At 28.7% G+C, this 16265-nt stretch overlaps 7 protein-coding genes across 7 annotated transcripts; 3 read left to right on the top strand and 4 right to left on the bottom strand. All coding sequences in view use genetic code 12, as the record gives it.

The window, feature by feature from the left end:
- Positions 1-628: 628 nt before the first annotated feature.
- OLE2 (Ole2p) lies at positions 629-2260 on the bottom strand (the record flags this gene model as incomplete). The annotated part of the gene is made up of 1 exon (XM_051763773.1): positions 629-2260. The coding sequence occupies one exon, from the start codon at positions 2258-2260 to the stop codon at positions 629-631; it is 1632 nt and encodes a 543-aa protein (XP_051619270.1).
- Positions 2261-2507: 247 nt separating this feature from the next.
- On the top strand, positions 2508-3893 carry KGF54_003210 (uncharacterized protein; the record flags this gene model as incomplete). Its single annotated transcript, XM_051763775.1, has 1 exon — positions 2508-3893. The coding sequence occupies one exon, from the start codon at positions 2508-2510 to the stop codon at positions 3891-3893; it is 1386 nt and encodes a 461-aa protein (XP_051619271.1).
- Positions 3894-4086: 193 nt separating this feature from the next.
- On the bottom strand, positions 4087-6468 carry KGF54_003211 (uncharacterized protein; the record flags this gene model as incomplete). Its single annotated transcript, XM_051763776.1, has 1 exon — positions 4087-6468. One exon carries the CDS (start codon positions 6466-6468, stop codon positions 4087-4089), a length of 2382 nt encoding a protein of 793 aa, XP_051619272.1.
- A 497-nt stretch (positions 6469-6965) lies between these two features.
- RFA2 (Rfa2p) lies at positions 6966-7787 on the top strand (the record flags this gene model as incomplete). The annotated part of the gene is made up of 1 exon (XM_051763777.1): positions 6966-7787. One exon carries the CDS (start codon positions 6966-6968, stop codon positions 7785-7787), a length of 822 nt encoding a protein of 273 aa, XP_051619273.1.
- A 116-nt stretch (positions 7788-7903) lies between these two features.
- On the bottom strand, positions 7904-14018 carry KGF54_003213 (U2 snRNP complex subunit; the record flags this gene model as incomplete). Its single annotated transcript, XM_051763778.1, has 2 exons — positions 7904-12807; positions 13298-14018. 2 exons carry the CDS (start codon positions 14016-14018, stop codon positions 7904-7906), a joined length of 5625 nt encoding a protein of 1874 aa, XP_051619274.1.
- A 129-nt stretch (positions 14019-14147) lies between these two features.
- Positions 14148-15224, bottom strand: KGF54_003214 (uncharacterized protein; the record flags this gene model as incomplete). Its single annotated transcript, XM_051763779.1, has 1 exon — positions 14148-15224. The coding sequence occupies one exon, from the start codon at positions 15222-15224 to the stop codon at positions 14148-14150; it is 1077 nt and encodes a 358-aa protein (XP_051619275.1).
- A 168-nt stretch (positions 15225-15392) lies between these two features.
- On the top strand, positions 15393-16205 carry KGF54_003215 (mitochondrial 54S ribosomal protein MRPL50; the record flags this gene model as incomplete). Its single annotated transcript, XM_051763780.1, has 1 exon — positions 15393-16205. One exon carries the CDS (start codon positions 15393-15395, stop codon positions 16203-16205), a length of 813 nt encoding a protein of 270 aa, XP_051619276.1.
- Between the last annotated feature and the right edge of the window lie 60 nt (positions 16206-16265).

Raw genomic sequence — 16265 nt, forward strand, 5'->3', positions numbered from 1 at the left:
TGGCATTGAGATCAGAACTATCACTGAAATTTGTCATGACATAAATAAATACACCCAAAATAAATAGCAGTAATATGACTAAGTATTTAACAAATTTAAATAAAGTTTTGGGATCATCAAACTTCTCTGAAGTAGTTTTTAAAATTTGAATACTCATGAGTGTAGTTTCAACAAACTTTCTATTGAATTGTTTTTTTTTTTTATGGTTTGATTGGGCTTTATACGTAGGTTGATAGACTCCACGTGCTTCTGTCTTCTGCTTGTTGTTGAGATTGAGTGAACTTCTTATTATATGTTGTTGATCTTACACTACTAGTATATATCAATGAATGTCTAGTTGGTTCGACCTCTAAGGTGATTATATATTATTTTGATTCAAAAATAAGTTGTTTTTTAAAATTTGCGAGGTAAGTAATTTATCCTATCTTATCGGAATTAAATATACAGATGTTTCATACACAAAATTTTTTTTTTATGTATTAGACTATTTCTTTTTCAGGATTTTTCAGTGCGGCTTGTTTTCATCTATATCGAACTTTTCTAGATTAAGAGATAAAAAAAAAGGGGGAAAAGGTTTAAATATTGGAAAAATACCCATTATTAATACTTTAAACACAATTGACAAATTTCAAGCAGCCTCAGCAGTTCTATATTGACTTGAATTATTTCTTGAAGATTCCGCAACTTCTCTAACATCGCCTTCTTCTTTTACAACTCTTTTCCAAACTTCTTCATCATTACCATTATCCAAAATTCCTATTCTCATAGTTGCTAACAAATTAATCGCAGCAGTCAGATGACCATATACACCACCGTAAAATGCCTTTGTTGCATCTTTACCATGTGATGCTTTTAACAAAGGAACTCCTCCTGGATGTTGATCCATAAATGGTGTTATATCGTGAATGATATTTTGTATAACTATGTAAATTCTATCTTTGTTTGACGATGATGATATGGTTTTTTTGAAATCTTTTGGTGTAATTAATGGTAATTTCAGGATTGGTGTACCCCAATTTAATTGACTTCTTGCTCTATTTAAAATTTCTTGTTGTTGTTGTAATTTTAAATGTTCAACTAAATTATTTGGAGTTTTACATAATTCATAAACTAGTCCTAATTTTGATAATGTCCATATAAACCATTTTGTGGGATCGTAAGTTAATATACTATTGTTACATCTATAATCATGTGGAAATTCATGGTGGTAATTTTGATGTGATTGGCCATACGTTATTAGTGAGATTAATGGATTTGAACAATTTTGTGACGAGTTTTTGTCGTTGAATGGTTGAGTTGGGATAGTTACTTGGATTTTCTTGTAATGACATATAGATTCTGTACTTAGTATTGATTGTTGACATAAGAACATTCTAAAAATGCCAGGATATATCACCCCGTGCATGAAAGTATCTTGACAGATATATTTTGTAATTAGCCCAGGTATGATAATAGTTGTGATAAAGAACCATAGTAGATATGTATTTTGTTGCCAATTTAATAATTTTTTCAAATGTTCATTATAATTATCTTCCGATTCTTCTTCTTCTTTATCGTCTAAATCAAATTCATCTCTTAATCCAAAAATTTCACTCTGCTCCTTTTCTATTTTTCTCTCCTCTCTTAACTTTTCATCGATCTTTTGTGGGAATTCTTGCTCAATAAAATCATCATAAAATTTCAAAATTTTCGGACTTTTAATTATCCACCCATAATGACTAAACAATAAACCTCTTTTGATAGAGTACGGATCTTTTTCTGTATCATCAGTGAAATGATGATGAGCTCTATGTAAACCAGCCCACCATCTTATAGATCCTAATCCTAAACTTGACCCAAAAATTGCAAACACTATTTTTAACCAATTGTATTTAATTTTATACGAATTATGGGCAAAATATTTATGATATCCCGAGGTAAACAACAACATCGTGAAATTGTAATAAAACGATAGGAAATATAGTGTTTTCTCATTACCAGGTAGTATACTTTCCTTGTAATATAGTAGATAAATTAAAGCAAAACTGGGTATTGCAATCAATGTTAAACAATGAGTATAGTTGATTCTTTTAAAAAAATCCCTTTTTCTTTTCTTCATTTCATTTATTCTTGTATTTTTCATCTTATTTGCTTGCATCATTAGATTTTGTGAAGTTGAAGTTGATTTACTTGATGTTGTAGGTGATGCAATTTTACGTCTTTGTATTTTGAAACTTGACACATTTTGAGCATTTCCATTGGTAGATATTGTATCGTCCATTAGGACTCAAGAATTAAGAGCAAAATAAAAAATATGAACAATTATGAATGATTTATATCGGTTGAAATGTAATTAGTTTCATATAGATTGGATCACTAATAATTCTATGTTTAATCAGTTTGGTCGTGTAAAATTAGTAATGGAAATTTATCACCAAAACATTTTTTTTATTTTGTTTACAATCAAAACAACCACCAGAGTTTAGACCAACCGATTAATACTATTATATCTTACTTCATCATTAACAATGTCAAGTATGCCTCAGCATCAACAGATGCCTGCACAACACCAGCAACAACAACCACAATTCAAACCAAGATCTAGTGCCAATGCCATGCCAACGATATCTTATTCACCAACTGATATAACAATACCTCCAACATTATATGATAAAATTCCAAACCTAAAGGAGTATAAAAGATTAAAAGAAGCAGAAAGGAAAATTGATTTATTAATTGCAAGAAAGGCTTTAGATTTTCAGGCTATACAACAAAAAACCATACATCCATTTGAATATAAAACAAATACAGGTTTATTAAGAGTATTTATTTTCAATACCTCTGAAAATCAACCATGGCAACAACAAAAGAACTCCGATCAACAACCAACATGGACCTTAAGAATAGAAGGTAGATTCATTGGCGATAAGAATACAGAAATTGAAGAAAATGCAGACTTAAAATTTAGCTCATTTTTATCAGGTATATCAGTTGATCTTTTACCAAATGAAAATTACCCAAATATTCAAGAAAATAATCAAAATATAATAGAATGGAGAGATGATGGATCACAAAATGTTAACAGACATCCAAATAATGTAGGATTTGATGGAATGGACATCAAAAGACCTGGAATTTTTAATTTAAAAGTTAAAATTGCAATAATGATAAAAAGTTATACCGCAAAATTAAGAGTTACAGACGATATGGCAAGATTTACTGGGAAATTAGAATGTACTCAACAAGAAGTCATGTATACGATATGGCAATATGCTTTACTGCACAAACTTTTCAAAAATACATCAAAATATATGCACGTCCCAGCAGTAGAAACAACAAATATAATGCCAGAACAAGATCAAGATAGTCATGATGATTTAACATTGACTCAATGTGATGAAATCTTGTATGATTTATTAAAAGTCTCAGAATTCAGATTTTCAGATTTGTATAGATTAATTCAACCACATTTTAAACCAAGAGAACCAATTATTTTAGATTATGAGATTAACACCCTAAAATCAACAACATTAGGTGATATAATATTAGACATCCCAGTAGAATTACCAGTTAACTTATCGAAAGCACAACAAGAGTTGCTCGACTTGAACAAAACTGCATTTGAAAACTTATCCCATCACGATACAATAATTGAAAAATTGAATCAAAAAATTTCACTAGCTATTATAGCGTTAAGAAATGCAAATTCAAGAGAAAACTTTTATTCCGAATTAAGTAAAAATCCCGTTAAATTTATTGAAAATTGGATTGAAACTCAGTCTGAAACTTTAAAAGCTTTGAAAAGTGATGAAGGTTACGAAGAAGAAGTTGTTAGAAGAGCTAAATATTTTGAAGATAATGAAGATATGATTAAAGAAAAAATTGATTTATTGTTTGGTGTTAACAAATTTTGAATAAGTGGTAGGTGTTAGAGTTCTAGTTCTTGTAGATGATGTATAATTGAAAATATATAATGTAACTTTGTTTAGTTATTTTCAAGATTTTCTCTGATCAAACTACGAAAGCGTTGGACAAAATTATGAATTACGTATGCTACTACTATAAAGAATTAAATTTATTTTTTAGAAGAATAAGTCAAACCAGTGATTAATCTTCGTATTCTTCATCTTCACCTTCTTCTATTTCTTCTTCATCTTCTTCCTCATCAATTTCAATTAAGTCATCAACACCGACATCCCCATCATCATAATTTTCGTCATCAACATCATTATCATTAGCTTCATAGATTTTACCTTTGTTTTCAATAATTTCTACTTCATCTTCATCAATTTCATCATCCTCTTCTTCTTCTTCCTCGTCATCAAATTCATCTTCATCGTAAACCTCAGCGTACGATTTTGCTTTTTGAGCTCTTGTTAATCTTCTTCCAGTTTGTGGTTCTTCAACTTCGTCATCTACTACAACATTTCCGGTTAATTTTCTATTTTTGGCTGATCTTATCAATTGATCTTGTTTTTCCAACAATGGATATATTTTTTTCAAAAATTCATGCAACTTTTTAATACTTGAAAGTAAATCTGAAGATTTTGATTTAGCTTCATCAATTTTAGTTTGTAAAAAATCAATAAACAGTTTTAATTCCTCTGGGGTAGAAGCAACTTCATACCAATCATCGGAATCATAATTATTTCTTTCATTATGTACAATTTCATTTTCATCATTATCAAATTCAACACCATCTGCTTTTAATGAATTTTTAACCACAGTGAAAACATCTTGTAAATATAGTTTAAAATTTGAAGGTAAATTTTTAGAACTCGGATTCGGATTTTTCCAGGTTTCATTCATTTTCTCAACTGATGATAATCCACCATTGTTTGAATCACTCATTCTACATAAATAAAATCTACCATTGTGGAAACCTAAATCACCGGCAAAATGGTTAACCAATCTTAAATTCATAGTATGTAAATTTGGATCACTAGTTGGATCAACATATTTTAAATCTTCTTCAGTTGATTTCATTTTGGATAATCTATGATTAGCATGATCTTTATTTTTTATACAATTATCAAAACCATAAATTACAGATCTTGGTACATAAAATGTATCTTTATCACCCGGTAATTCTTGCTTTTGGATATTTGCATGTATATATTCATTTATTGCAACTGATTCAGTTAATGACCATTGAGCTAAAGTCCTTAATAATATTAATCTATCAGCTGGATTTTCCAAACCCGATAAACCTAAAGCCGCGAATTGATGATTATCATAAAATGGATTGTATTTGGTTTTATAATCATTATCTTTGGGCCATTCATCAATTAATATATCTGGGCAATTTCGATCAACTGGCTCACCTGCTTCATAAGTTGATTTAATTGTTGGATCATAAATTTTCCATTCTCGTGGTAATCCCAATTCCCTAGTTTTGGGCTTTAATTCTTGCATGGCTGCTGTTGCTATTGTCACATCTTTTTTTCTATTCAACACTAACGTCAACAATATTTTATATAATTTTTGCATATCTGGTGATATATAATTAACATCATAATTATCAACTTCATCTTTGAAGTCCTTTTTATTATATCTTTCAGATTCCACAGTATCTTCGATAGTGGGTAAACTTAATCCTTCTTCAAAATCTTGTGGTCCCAATGGTTTAATCAGTATGATATCTTTAAATTTTGTTAAATATTCTATGAGATAAGTTATATCACTTGCGTATGGATTTTTTCGTACGGGGAAACCTAATGCCAATTTATTTGTATCTTTAATTCTTGATTGATCACTAACCGACAACAAATCTGTAAATAAACTTATTGGTATAATTGGAGAAGGTAATGGTTTGAAAGTTTTTTTGACAGTTTCGTTTCTATGGGCATAAAAGTTATCTTCTGTTAATCTTGATCTTTGTTTATATTTCAGATCAGATGCGGTGATAATGCTAAGGGTTTTATTAGTTTTACTTGAAGAAGTGGTTTTATCATTTTCCTCTGAATTGGACTGCTCTTTAGTAGTTGATTTGGACGGAGACTTAAGTACACCAAAATTTAAGGTTGACTGAGTTTTTTGTTTCTTTTTAATAACTTCCAGTGTAATTTTCCCACGAGGTGATTTTCTTAATTTTTGACCACCTCTTGAACCTGGTCCTTCTAACGGTTGATTATCAAATCTAAATTTTGATATTATTGAACCTTCTTCATTTTGTGATGATGAATCTGATAATGGTTCAGTTATAGGGTTTGTTATATGACTTCTTGGTCTACCTAATCTTGCAGGTTTTGAATTTGGATCATATTGAACTAATTTAACTCCATTTTTGGTTTTGGTTTTACTTGGATGTGGTTTTGTTGCTTCTCTAACGTGATTTTCACTTTGGTTGTCTGTTTTTTGATCATTTTCAACTTCTTCAATACTATTTATTAAATTTAAAGCTGATGAAGCAATTGAATCTTCTCGTATAACTGGATCAATTTCTATATCATCTAGATTTATTTCATCTATTGGTATTTTTGTTCTCATATTTTGTGAGATTCTAGCTGATGTTAGCATGAATAAAAAAAACAGTTATATACAAAATGAAAGGGAATTAGTTGGATATTTATATATACAATCTGAATGTGGAAGGAACTAAATTTGAATAATAATAAATTAATATAATTCTGAAACAAGTGTGAAACCAATATTAAGATTTTTTTTATGATAAACAAATAAAATTGTGCATGTGCTCAACAATAAGTAATGAAACGTTGTGTGTTTTGAGGTTCTCAGTCTGACATTAATTCAATATTTATTAGTGAACGATGAAGTGATAAATGGTAAATTATTCAAATTGTTCAAAAATGTGTTGCCAAATATTTGAAACTTAGGACTTTATAATCCGCTTGTGTACACGTGATTCTCATGATAATAAGAAAATAAAATTGAGAACGCGTCTCACTTAAATCTTATAGAGTGATCTATTACACTAAGTACATTTTCAATACAACTCAATTTAAAGTCATCATACACTCGTCGTCATGTCTGATTACGGTAATTTTGGAAACTATGGTGGAAATTATGGAGATGGAGGATTTTCAAATACGGGTTTTTCACAAGGAGGAGGATTTCAAGACAATAATAACAATAATAATGGAGGAAGTTCACAAAATAATAAATCTCAAACACGTTCAAGTATAACACCGGTAACTATTAAACAAATCAATGAATCACAACAACCTGTTCCCGACGGAGAATTTTCAATAAATAATGTAAATATGAGTATTGTTAGTTTTATTGGTGTGTTACGTAAAGTTCATGGAAATCAAACATCTATTTTAATAACAGTTGAAGATGGAACAGGATCAATTGAATTAAGAAAATGGATTGATGAAAATGTAAGTACAACGGATCAAGAATTGGAAAAATATAGTGAAATGTTAAACAAATATGTCAATGTTTCAGGAGCTTTAAAATTATATAATAATAACAAGAATGTTCAAAATGCAATTATAAAACCAATTGAAGATAGTAATCAAATATTATATCACTATTTAAATGCTATAAATCATCATTTAAAAATGCAAGGGATAAGTTTACCTTCATCTTCAGGTAATCAAAATGGAGCAACCACTAATAATAATCAAAATCAAATGTTTATAGGTAATAATTTATCTATGGTTGAAAGAATTTTAGAATTTATTAGAGATCAAAGTAAAGGAATGCAAGAAGGTGTTCCAATTGATTATATTTCTAGAAAATTAGAAATTTCTTCTGATGATTCAAGAAGATTTTGTAATGAATTAATTGAAGATGGTAAAATTTATGCTGGATTCAATGAAGAAGCTTATTTAGCTATTTAATTCGGGGGTGGTGTTTCGTTCATAGTTTGAGTTTCGTAGATGAATATATTTTTTTAGTATATTTTTATTAATTATTAATTATATTTTTTAAATGCTATAAATTTCTAGTTAAATTATTATAAACCTAAATCATTTGAAGGTAATCTTGAACTGAAAAATGAATGCCATAAATCATTATTATTTACATTTTCACCAGTTTTTAATTTTTTTTCCAACATTTCATCAACTAATCCACCATTCAATATAACTGAATCTGCTTCACTTAATTTTATTTCATTGCTAGTAGTTGGTAAAATACTACCGTTTAATTCTTCTTCATCATTAACTACTTCTGAAGAACCATTTTTTTCGGTATCATTTGTCTTGGCCATTAATTTTAATCTTTTATTTGTTGATGTTACAATAATACTTTCTTCAACTGTATTTTCAATAGCAAACATCCATACCGTTGTTGGTTTAGTTTGACCAATTCTATGAATTCTTGATATTGCTTGTAATTCAATTGATGTATTAACCAAAGGTTCACAAAAGAAAATATGTGTAGCATTAACTAAATTAATACCAGCAGATTGAGCTTTTGCATTTAGCAAGAAACAAGTGATTTCATTAACTGGATTTTTGAACATTTCAATTGATCCATTTTCAAATTTATTTTTAAAATTTGATATCGTTTTATTATCAATTGGTAATACCCCCTTCGATTCAATAAATGATACACCAGCTGTTTTTAAAGCCATACTTAAAATATAAAGCATATCTTGCCATTGACTGAAAATAACAATTTGTACAGATGGATTATTTTTTTTCAAATATAATGCTTGTTTTACAATCATATCTACTTTTGAACTAACACTTGCATTTAATGTGATTTCTCCAATTTCTTGAATAACAGTTGGATCTAACGATTTATATATGGAATTAAAATTTGCACCACCTTTATGGTTAATTTCATTTTCATTAACAACTTCTTGAGCTTTTAATTCTGGTGCATATCTTGTAAAATTATAAATAGTGTGTGGTTCAATTCTGGTTTTACATACGGGACATGTTCTTGAGTTTCTTAACCAATGTTGAAGACATTCTTTACAATATTTGTGACCACATTTTGTTAATGAACCCAATGTAATACCTGATCTACAAATAACACATAATAACACATCATTTGGACCATTTTCTTCATTATTACCACCATTTTTGGTTTCTTTAACTAATTCTGTTAAATATCTAAATCTACCAATATGAGTATCAATTGAAGAATTATTTAGTTCAAAAGATCTTTTATAATGATTGAGTCTATGCTCAATATCATGAGAAGATAATTTGGTTCTATCCATGTATGGGTATTTTGTAGTTTCAACAGAGTCTGAAATCTGTTGTAATTGTTTGAAGTATTCAATTCTTGCATTGAAAACAGCATTACAATTAACATTTAATTCTTTTGCAATTGACGATTGAGCAAATTTTTGATTATCAAATATGATTCTAATTTTTGAACTTAATGCTTCAATTAATTCTAATTCTATTGCAGTTGTTTTTGATTGAGTTTCCTTAATTTCTTCTTCGATAGTTGATAATTCCGAAATTAAACTTGTAAAATCATTGGAATTTGAAGGATGTAAAGGATGGAAAGTTTTTTCGAGCAGACCAGTAATTAAATGTTTTCTTTGTAAAATTTTACGATCTAATGCTGATAATAAATCTTCGACTTTTTGTTGTGCTTCTAAATTTTGTTCATAATTTGTTGGATCCTGATTTTCAGCTCCTTCATCTGTTGATACACCTTGATTCTCAGCTCTATTGTTTACTGAGCCATTTTGATTTTCAGCTTTATTTTTTACTGATCCATTTTGATTTTCAACAGTTTCAGTTACTGCTGCATCTTGATTTTCAACTGTTTCAACCGATTCACAAAGTATATCAACTAAACTCTTGAATTCTGAATTTATATTTTCACTTTTGGAATTTAATTCAACAACTAACTTCAGTAACTTGTTAATATAAGCTAATAATTTTGGTGAACTTACCAAATCTTTCAAATCTTGAACATTGATTCTGGGAATTTGATTGAAAAATTTTCTTGATGTTTTTGGTATTAATTCTTCACCACTATCTTCAGCAACTGAATCTTGTGGGAATAAAAAACCACGATTAACAATTCTAGTATCTATTGCTTTTTTCAATTGTTTGACAACTCCCGCTAAAATTTTAGCTCTTATATCATCAGCTAATTCATAATACTTTGTTTCATTTTCTTGGTAAGAACCTAAATCAACTGATAAAATTTCTCTTTCAAAAGCAGTTTCTGGAGCAGAACTAACTAAAGATGCTAGATGATTTGCTCTAGGAACACCCTCATAATCTTTTACACTTGAACCTAAACATTCATCAATATCAACTATAACTTTATATTTTGTAACAAGTTCTTGAAATTCATTATTATGTAATTGAAAATTAGCTGATGCATACATAAAGTAAAATCTATGTAATAATAGTAACCAAAGTCTTAATTTAGTTCTGAAACCGAATATCATACCTTCTTTATAATTTTCAGTTTGTTCATCTTTTTTATCTCTTCCAATTTCATCATCATCTTCAAAATTAACATTAGTATCCTTTTTATATTCATCAATTAATCTATTCAATATAACTTCAAGACGATAAACTATATCTCTAATCTGTTTGATCCCAATTTCCAAATAAAATTTTGATTTATCTGGATAATAAACATACTCCAAAAGATCAGTAATTTTTGCAAACACATCCATATTTTTTCTTTCAACATCTGATAAATCACCATACAGTTTACTCAACATTTCGTCTAACAATTGATCTAAAGTTTTCAAAGAATCAACAAACGCCATTCCATCACCTCTAAAGTTTGCACGTCTTGCTCTCTTTGAATCCAAGTGCATTCTACCAACTTGTGGTGAACAACACAATTGTCTTAATCTTGATAACCACATTTTCATTAATGTTAAAGTATTTGATGTTAATTCATAATTATCAGACGTGGGATTTCCATTTTTATCTAATCCAATTGAATTTAAACATTGACTAAATTGTTCATTATACATTTCTTGCTCAATTGCAGTGAATGGAATAGTTAAAAGAACTCTGTTTTGTGGTGGCAATTTAATATCATCATGAACCAACGCCTTTGTATGTCTGATTGCTGTATCTGACCAAAATTTGATGAAATCTATTGAATTTTGTAATAATATTTTAAATGCAAAATCTCCTGAAGGAGTATTAAAAGGAAATACTTTTAAAAATTTTAAATATGATAATAAATCTCTTATATCCTTTTTTATAGGTGTACCAGAAACCCCCCATCCATGAAACCTTGGAATTAATGCAGCTGATTGAAAGGCTCTTGAAAACGTCAGCGAAACCATTTGAACTTCATCTAAAACAACTCTCCAAAATTGTATAAGCATTAAAGGACTTTCGTATTCATTTCTTGTATAACAGTGTGGGAGTTTGTTATGTTTCATTGCTAATTTAATTTCCTTTTGTAATATTTTTTCATAATCTGTTTCTTTTTGTTCTTTACTCTTTTTGGCATTAGCTGGATCAGGTTTCCTAATTTCAGTCAATTGAAACATGGATTTGTAACTTTTCTCAAAAGTTTCTTCTTCAGCTCCACTACTCAGTGATGGTACTTGTTGGATTTCTTCTTCATATAATGTATTTTTCTTAGATGCTCTTGTTTTTCTTAATTTACTACTAAATCTTGCATAATCTAATTCTTTTGCAATAACATTATATGTAGTGAATACAATATCAAATTTTCTTAAATAATCAGCAATAATTGCAGGTTTATTATCAAACATGGAATAACTATTTATACCTTTATATTCAGTAATAGATAAAGTCGGAGCTAATGACATCATTTCCTCTTTCCATTGGTTCAAAATTGAAACAGGAGCAATAACTAATGTAGTTCGACCAGCGACTATTGTTTTATCATCTCCAAATTCATTTATCGGTAAGGTAATTTTACGATCAATTTCATCAATTGGTCTTTGATTTAATAATATGACTGATGCTGTTTCAACTGTTTTACCTAAACCCATTTCTTCGCTTAACAACGCTTTAGCTGGTAAAACTGTTGGACACGAGGCTTTATCTTCATCATTCAAATATTCAACCATATGTTCTTTGATTTGTTCAAATGTAGCAATATGACCAGTATAGGCATTGAAAAATACTTGTTCATCTGATATATTTACCAATTTCCATCCAAACCATGATTTATTAATTATTTCCAAAATTTTATTAGTATCATTTAAATCATCTTCAGTAAAATAAGTAACTTGTTCACATCTATTTGTTTCATGATTTAGTTTTGCACTTTCTTTTTCTAACATCCAATTAACAGTTTTCTTTTGGAATGGTAATAATTTAGTTTCTAATTCAGGAATATCAAATTCTTGTTCATATGGTGGCATTTCTCTAGTATGATCACATATACTTTGATAAAAAATTTGAGGAGTAATTTGAACATTATTTGACTTATTGAAATTTTCATCTTGCTTACTAATGACATGAAGCAAGGCTTCTTTGATTTCAATCTTTATTACATTTTCTAAACTGGGTAAATAGTATACTTGATATGATAATTTTAATGTAATTTTCCCATTACTGAATTTGAAGTTAAAACGTATGTCTCCTAAAAGGCCATATTTTGCACTACATTTGTTTAGTAAAACTATATCACTTTTTAAATCCTCATCCCCAGAAAGTCTTAAATCAAATAACGGTATCAGTCTATTACTTGAATATTTTATAATCAATTTGCCATCACGTAGACACGTTAATTTCACATTTGAATCATTTATTTCAAGCTCTTTTGGTATATCATTTTCATTTTCATAATCTTCAGTAATTTCAAATGATTTGTCAATTAATTTTATCTTAGTAACTGGTATTTCATCTTCATTATTAACACTAAGTTTTCTTTTCTTTTTCTGGGGTTGATCATTCTGATGATTTAACTCTTCTAATTCTTGAGATAACTCTATGAGATTATCTTCATATACATAAATGATTTCCATTTTAATTCATGACAGATGATAATGACTTGTTTGATGATATTTGTATATTTTAAATGTAATTGAAAGATATGTTTTAAATTTGGTTGTAAAAAAAAGTGTGTTATAGATATCTTTATTTATATAACAAACGATAAGAGAGAAAAAATGAAACAAATATTAATTTCAACTATTTAAACCATAGAGATTTTAAAAATATGAAACAACTTTGAAAAAGAGGGGTCAATCAAGTTTATAATAATTCATATATCATCAAACTAAAACAACCAGCTGATATTTGGTCTGATTCGGTTCTAGTTGTATAGTTCAATTAAATTCAGATAACTACACCCCAGATTTTGAGACTTAAATAGAATTTGAAAAACATCATAAAATCAACTCAATCATTAATCATTAATCATTGTTCGTTAGCTATATACTTTGCTATGTATCACTTTTTTTTCTTTTGTACCTTACCTGCCTTCTTTATAACATTATTTTGTTTAGCATTTTCAGCCAAAATTCTTTCAGCTTTATCACCATGTCTTAATCTTTTTCCATTAATACTTGAAACGTCATTTTTAAAAGCATAACTTATGTTAATTTTGGAATTCATTAATATGACATTATTCATTTTTTCAATAACTAAATCACTAATTTCAAAATCTCCAAATGTTAAAAATCCATAACCTAAACTTTTACCTTCTTCATCTCTTTTAATTTCTGGTTGTTTTATTATTGTACCAAATTTTGAAAAAGTATCTAGCAAGAATTTCTCATCAATTAATGGATTAAGGTTGTTTATGAAGAGTTTGGCTCCCACGTCCACGAACTTATCATTTAGTAGATTCAGTTTTAAATCAACAAATGTACCAATTTGCTTGTATTGAGTAGATGAAGGTTGTTGTGTTTTAATATCTAATTTTTTTAACTTTAGTGGTTTACCAAATAATCTTACACCTCGTAGTATATCTTCAGTATATTTTGCATCTAATGGATTTTTAAACTCTAGAAAACCATAACCTTGATGAATCTTGTTTATTCTATCTTTTGGCATGTAAAGATTCTTAATGGGACCAAATTGTAAAAATAATTCATACATTAATACTTCTGTGCATTGTGGATCTATGTTTCCAAAATATAATGATGCGTTGATATTTCTTTCTGAGTCTGGTATTTTTTTGAATACTGATGACATATAAATGTAGATTAATTGATTGATGATGTAAAAGATAAGATAAGCGATATTTTTAGTTAGAGTTTTGTTAAAAGTAGTACGAAGTATTTAGGTCGAAGGTCGTGCAAAATTTAGTCGTTTCAAATTACATTAATCTATATCTTGTAAATCACTTACAGTTTCTATAATTGGTTGATCATTATTCTCATCTACTGCCTTGGGTATGTCAACTTCATCATCTTCAAATTTTTTATTGAGAATTGGTGGTTTCAGAGTACTTTCTTCAGGTCCTCCATCTGAGTCTGAATTCGAATCAGAATCCTCTGAGCTTGAATGACTATTATCACTCAGATCATCTTCGCTTGACGATGACGAGCTATTAGCATCTGAACTTGTATCCTCTAGCTGGTATGCTTCTTTTTCCACAAGTACTTTATTCTGCAAGACATCTGGGCCTTGGGTTACGTAAATGGTTGGATATTCAAGCACTATTTTATCTTTTAATGCTGAACCAATTGTAGCATTTTCATCTAGTTCAATGACTGAGTCCTTTGGAGTATTTAAAACATTTTTTATATAAAATTTTAAATTATTTTTATCCTTCCATTCATGATTATTTAGTATATTCATAGGGATTGAATCTTTCAAAATTAAATTTTCTTTTAGCCTGAAGCTTGTAAAAGTAGTAAGTTCTTTCCCTGAATTAGCTAGTAGCTTCCATTCAATTGTCCATACAAATGTGTTCGATTTTTTATCATACCCAGTTTTATTTGATGAAGCTCTTTGCATACCAGTAGGTAGTTGAATAACCATTGTATTTTCCCGTATAATTTTAGTTTGTGGATCGTTGAAAGTTTTATCAACTGCTATTTTTCTCTGGTCAGTTGAGTCTTCAGTAGATTTTTTAAATCTTTTTCGGTTCGGTTGTAAATCATTTCTTGATCTTTTGAAAATATGTTTAGCATTGGTTTTAAGGTCTTCTTTTGATAAATGAATTTTTCTATCTACTTGTAGCAAAAAATTATAGTCTCTGTTTAGGTGTACGGAATTTTGTGAAAGTTCTTCTTGTTTTATAAATTTTGTATTATCTACCTTTCCAGTACATGATGATTGTGTTTGATGTTGTTTGTAACAATTTAATGAACATGATTTGGTTTCACATGCTGGACATGTGTATTTATATTGATTTGTTTGACATATTGAGCATTTTCCTTCTGGTTGATTCATCAAATTTTGATACGATGTTGCCAAGTTTTGCTTGTAATTACAATTTTTCTTTGATTTACTGTTTGATCCTTTAATTGTTGCAAATAAGAAAATTAATTTTTATTTTTTTTTTGCAAAATTTTTCAGACCAGGTCAAAATTACTGTCTAAGAATCAATCAATATCGGTAATGATTCCAACGATAAGGTCGCCAAGATGTGTTAATTCACAATTCAGACAAAGCATAAGGACCATAAAACTAAGAAGAACGGTAAATAAGTTAGTTGAAGTCCAATTATTAAAGACTTTACCAGGTATTGGAGTTGAAGGACAAATCTTGCATGTTAAACCAGGTTTCATGAGAAATTATTTACATATAGACAACAAAGCATGTTATATAACTCCAAATAATCCACCAAGATTACCTATAGTTGATGTAGAAGAATTACGTCAAGAAGAACAAAGAAAACGTAGAATAGCACAACAACAACAAATTCAAAAACAAAAATTACTAGATCAACAAGCTAAATCACAAGACAAGGAAGTAGAAAGTACTGAAGATAAGGAAACCGATGGCGCTATGTCACTTGAAGAATTATCTGATTTATTCAGTAGTATGAAATCAAACAAGAGAAAACCAGATTCCAAACCAGAATTGAAAGTTCAATCAAATGTATTTGAAGAATCCTCAGAATCCAACCAACCAACTTCTTCTTCATCAGCAAAAACCACAAACACTGATCCAATCCATAGTCTTACATCAAAATTACCAAAATTGTTAACATTAAACGCATCAAGTTTACCAATTTCAAAACAATCAATAATAAAGCAAATTCAAGAGATAACTGGTGATTCAAGTCTTACTTTACAACAAGTAGAATTAAGTTACATTGACACTCCCGAAACAACTATAAATGAAATAAGCGAAAGAGGAAGATATCAAGTTAAATTAAACTCAACTTTGGATGATTCTTTTGTAACGCAAGTTTTGGAAGTTGAATAAACGGAAAGGTTCTTTTTCACATCATATAATAATGTACATAGAGAAGGATAAATATTGATG

Source organism: Candida jiufengensis, assembly GCF_024610255.1.
Source record: "Candida jiufengensis strain CBS 10846 chromosome Unknown scaffold2, whole genome shotgun sequence".
Lineage (NCBI taxonomy): Eukaryota > Fungi > Ascomycota > Pichiomycetes > Serinales > Debaryomycetaceae > Lodderomyces > Lodderomyces jiufengensis.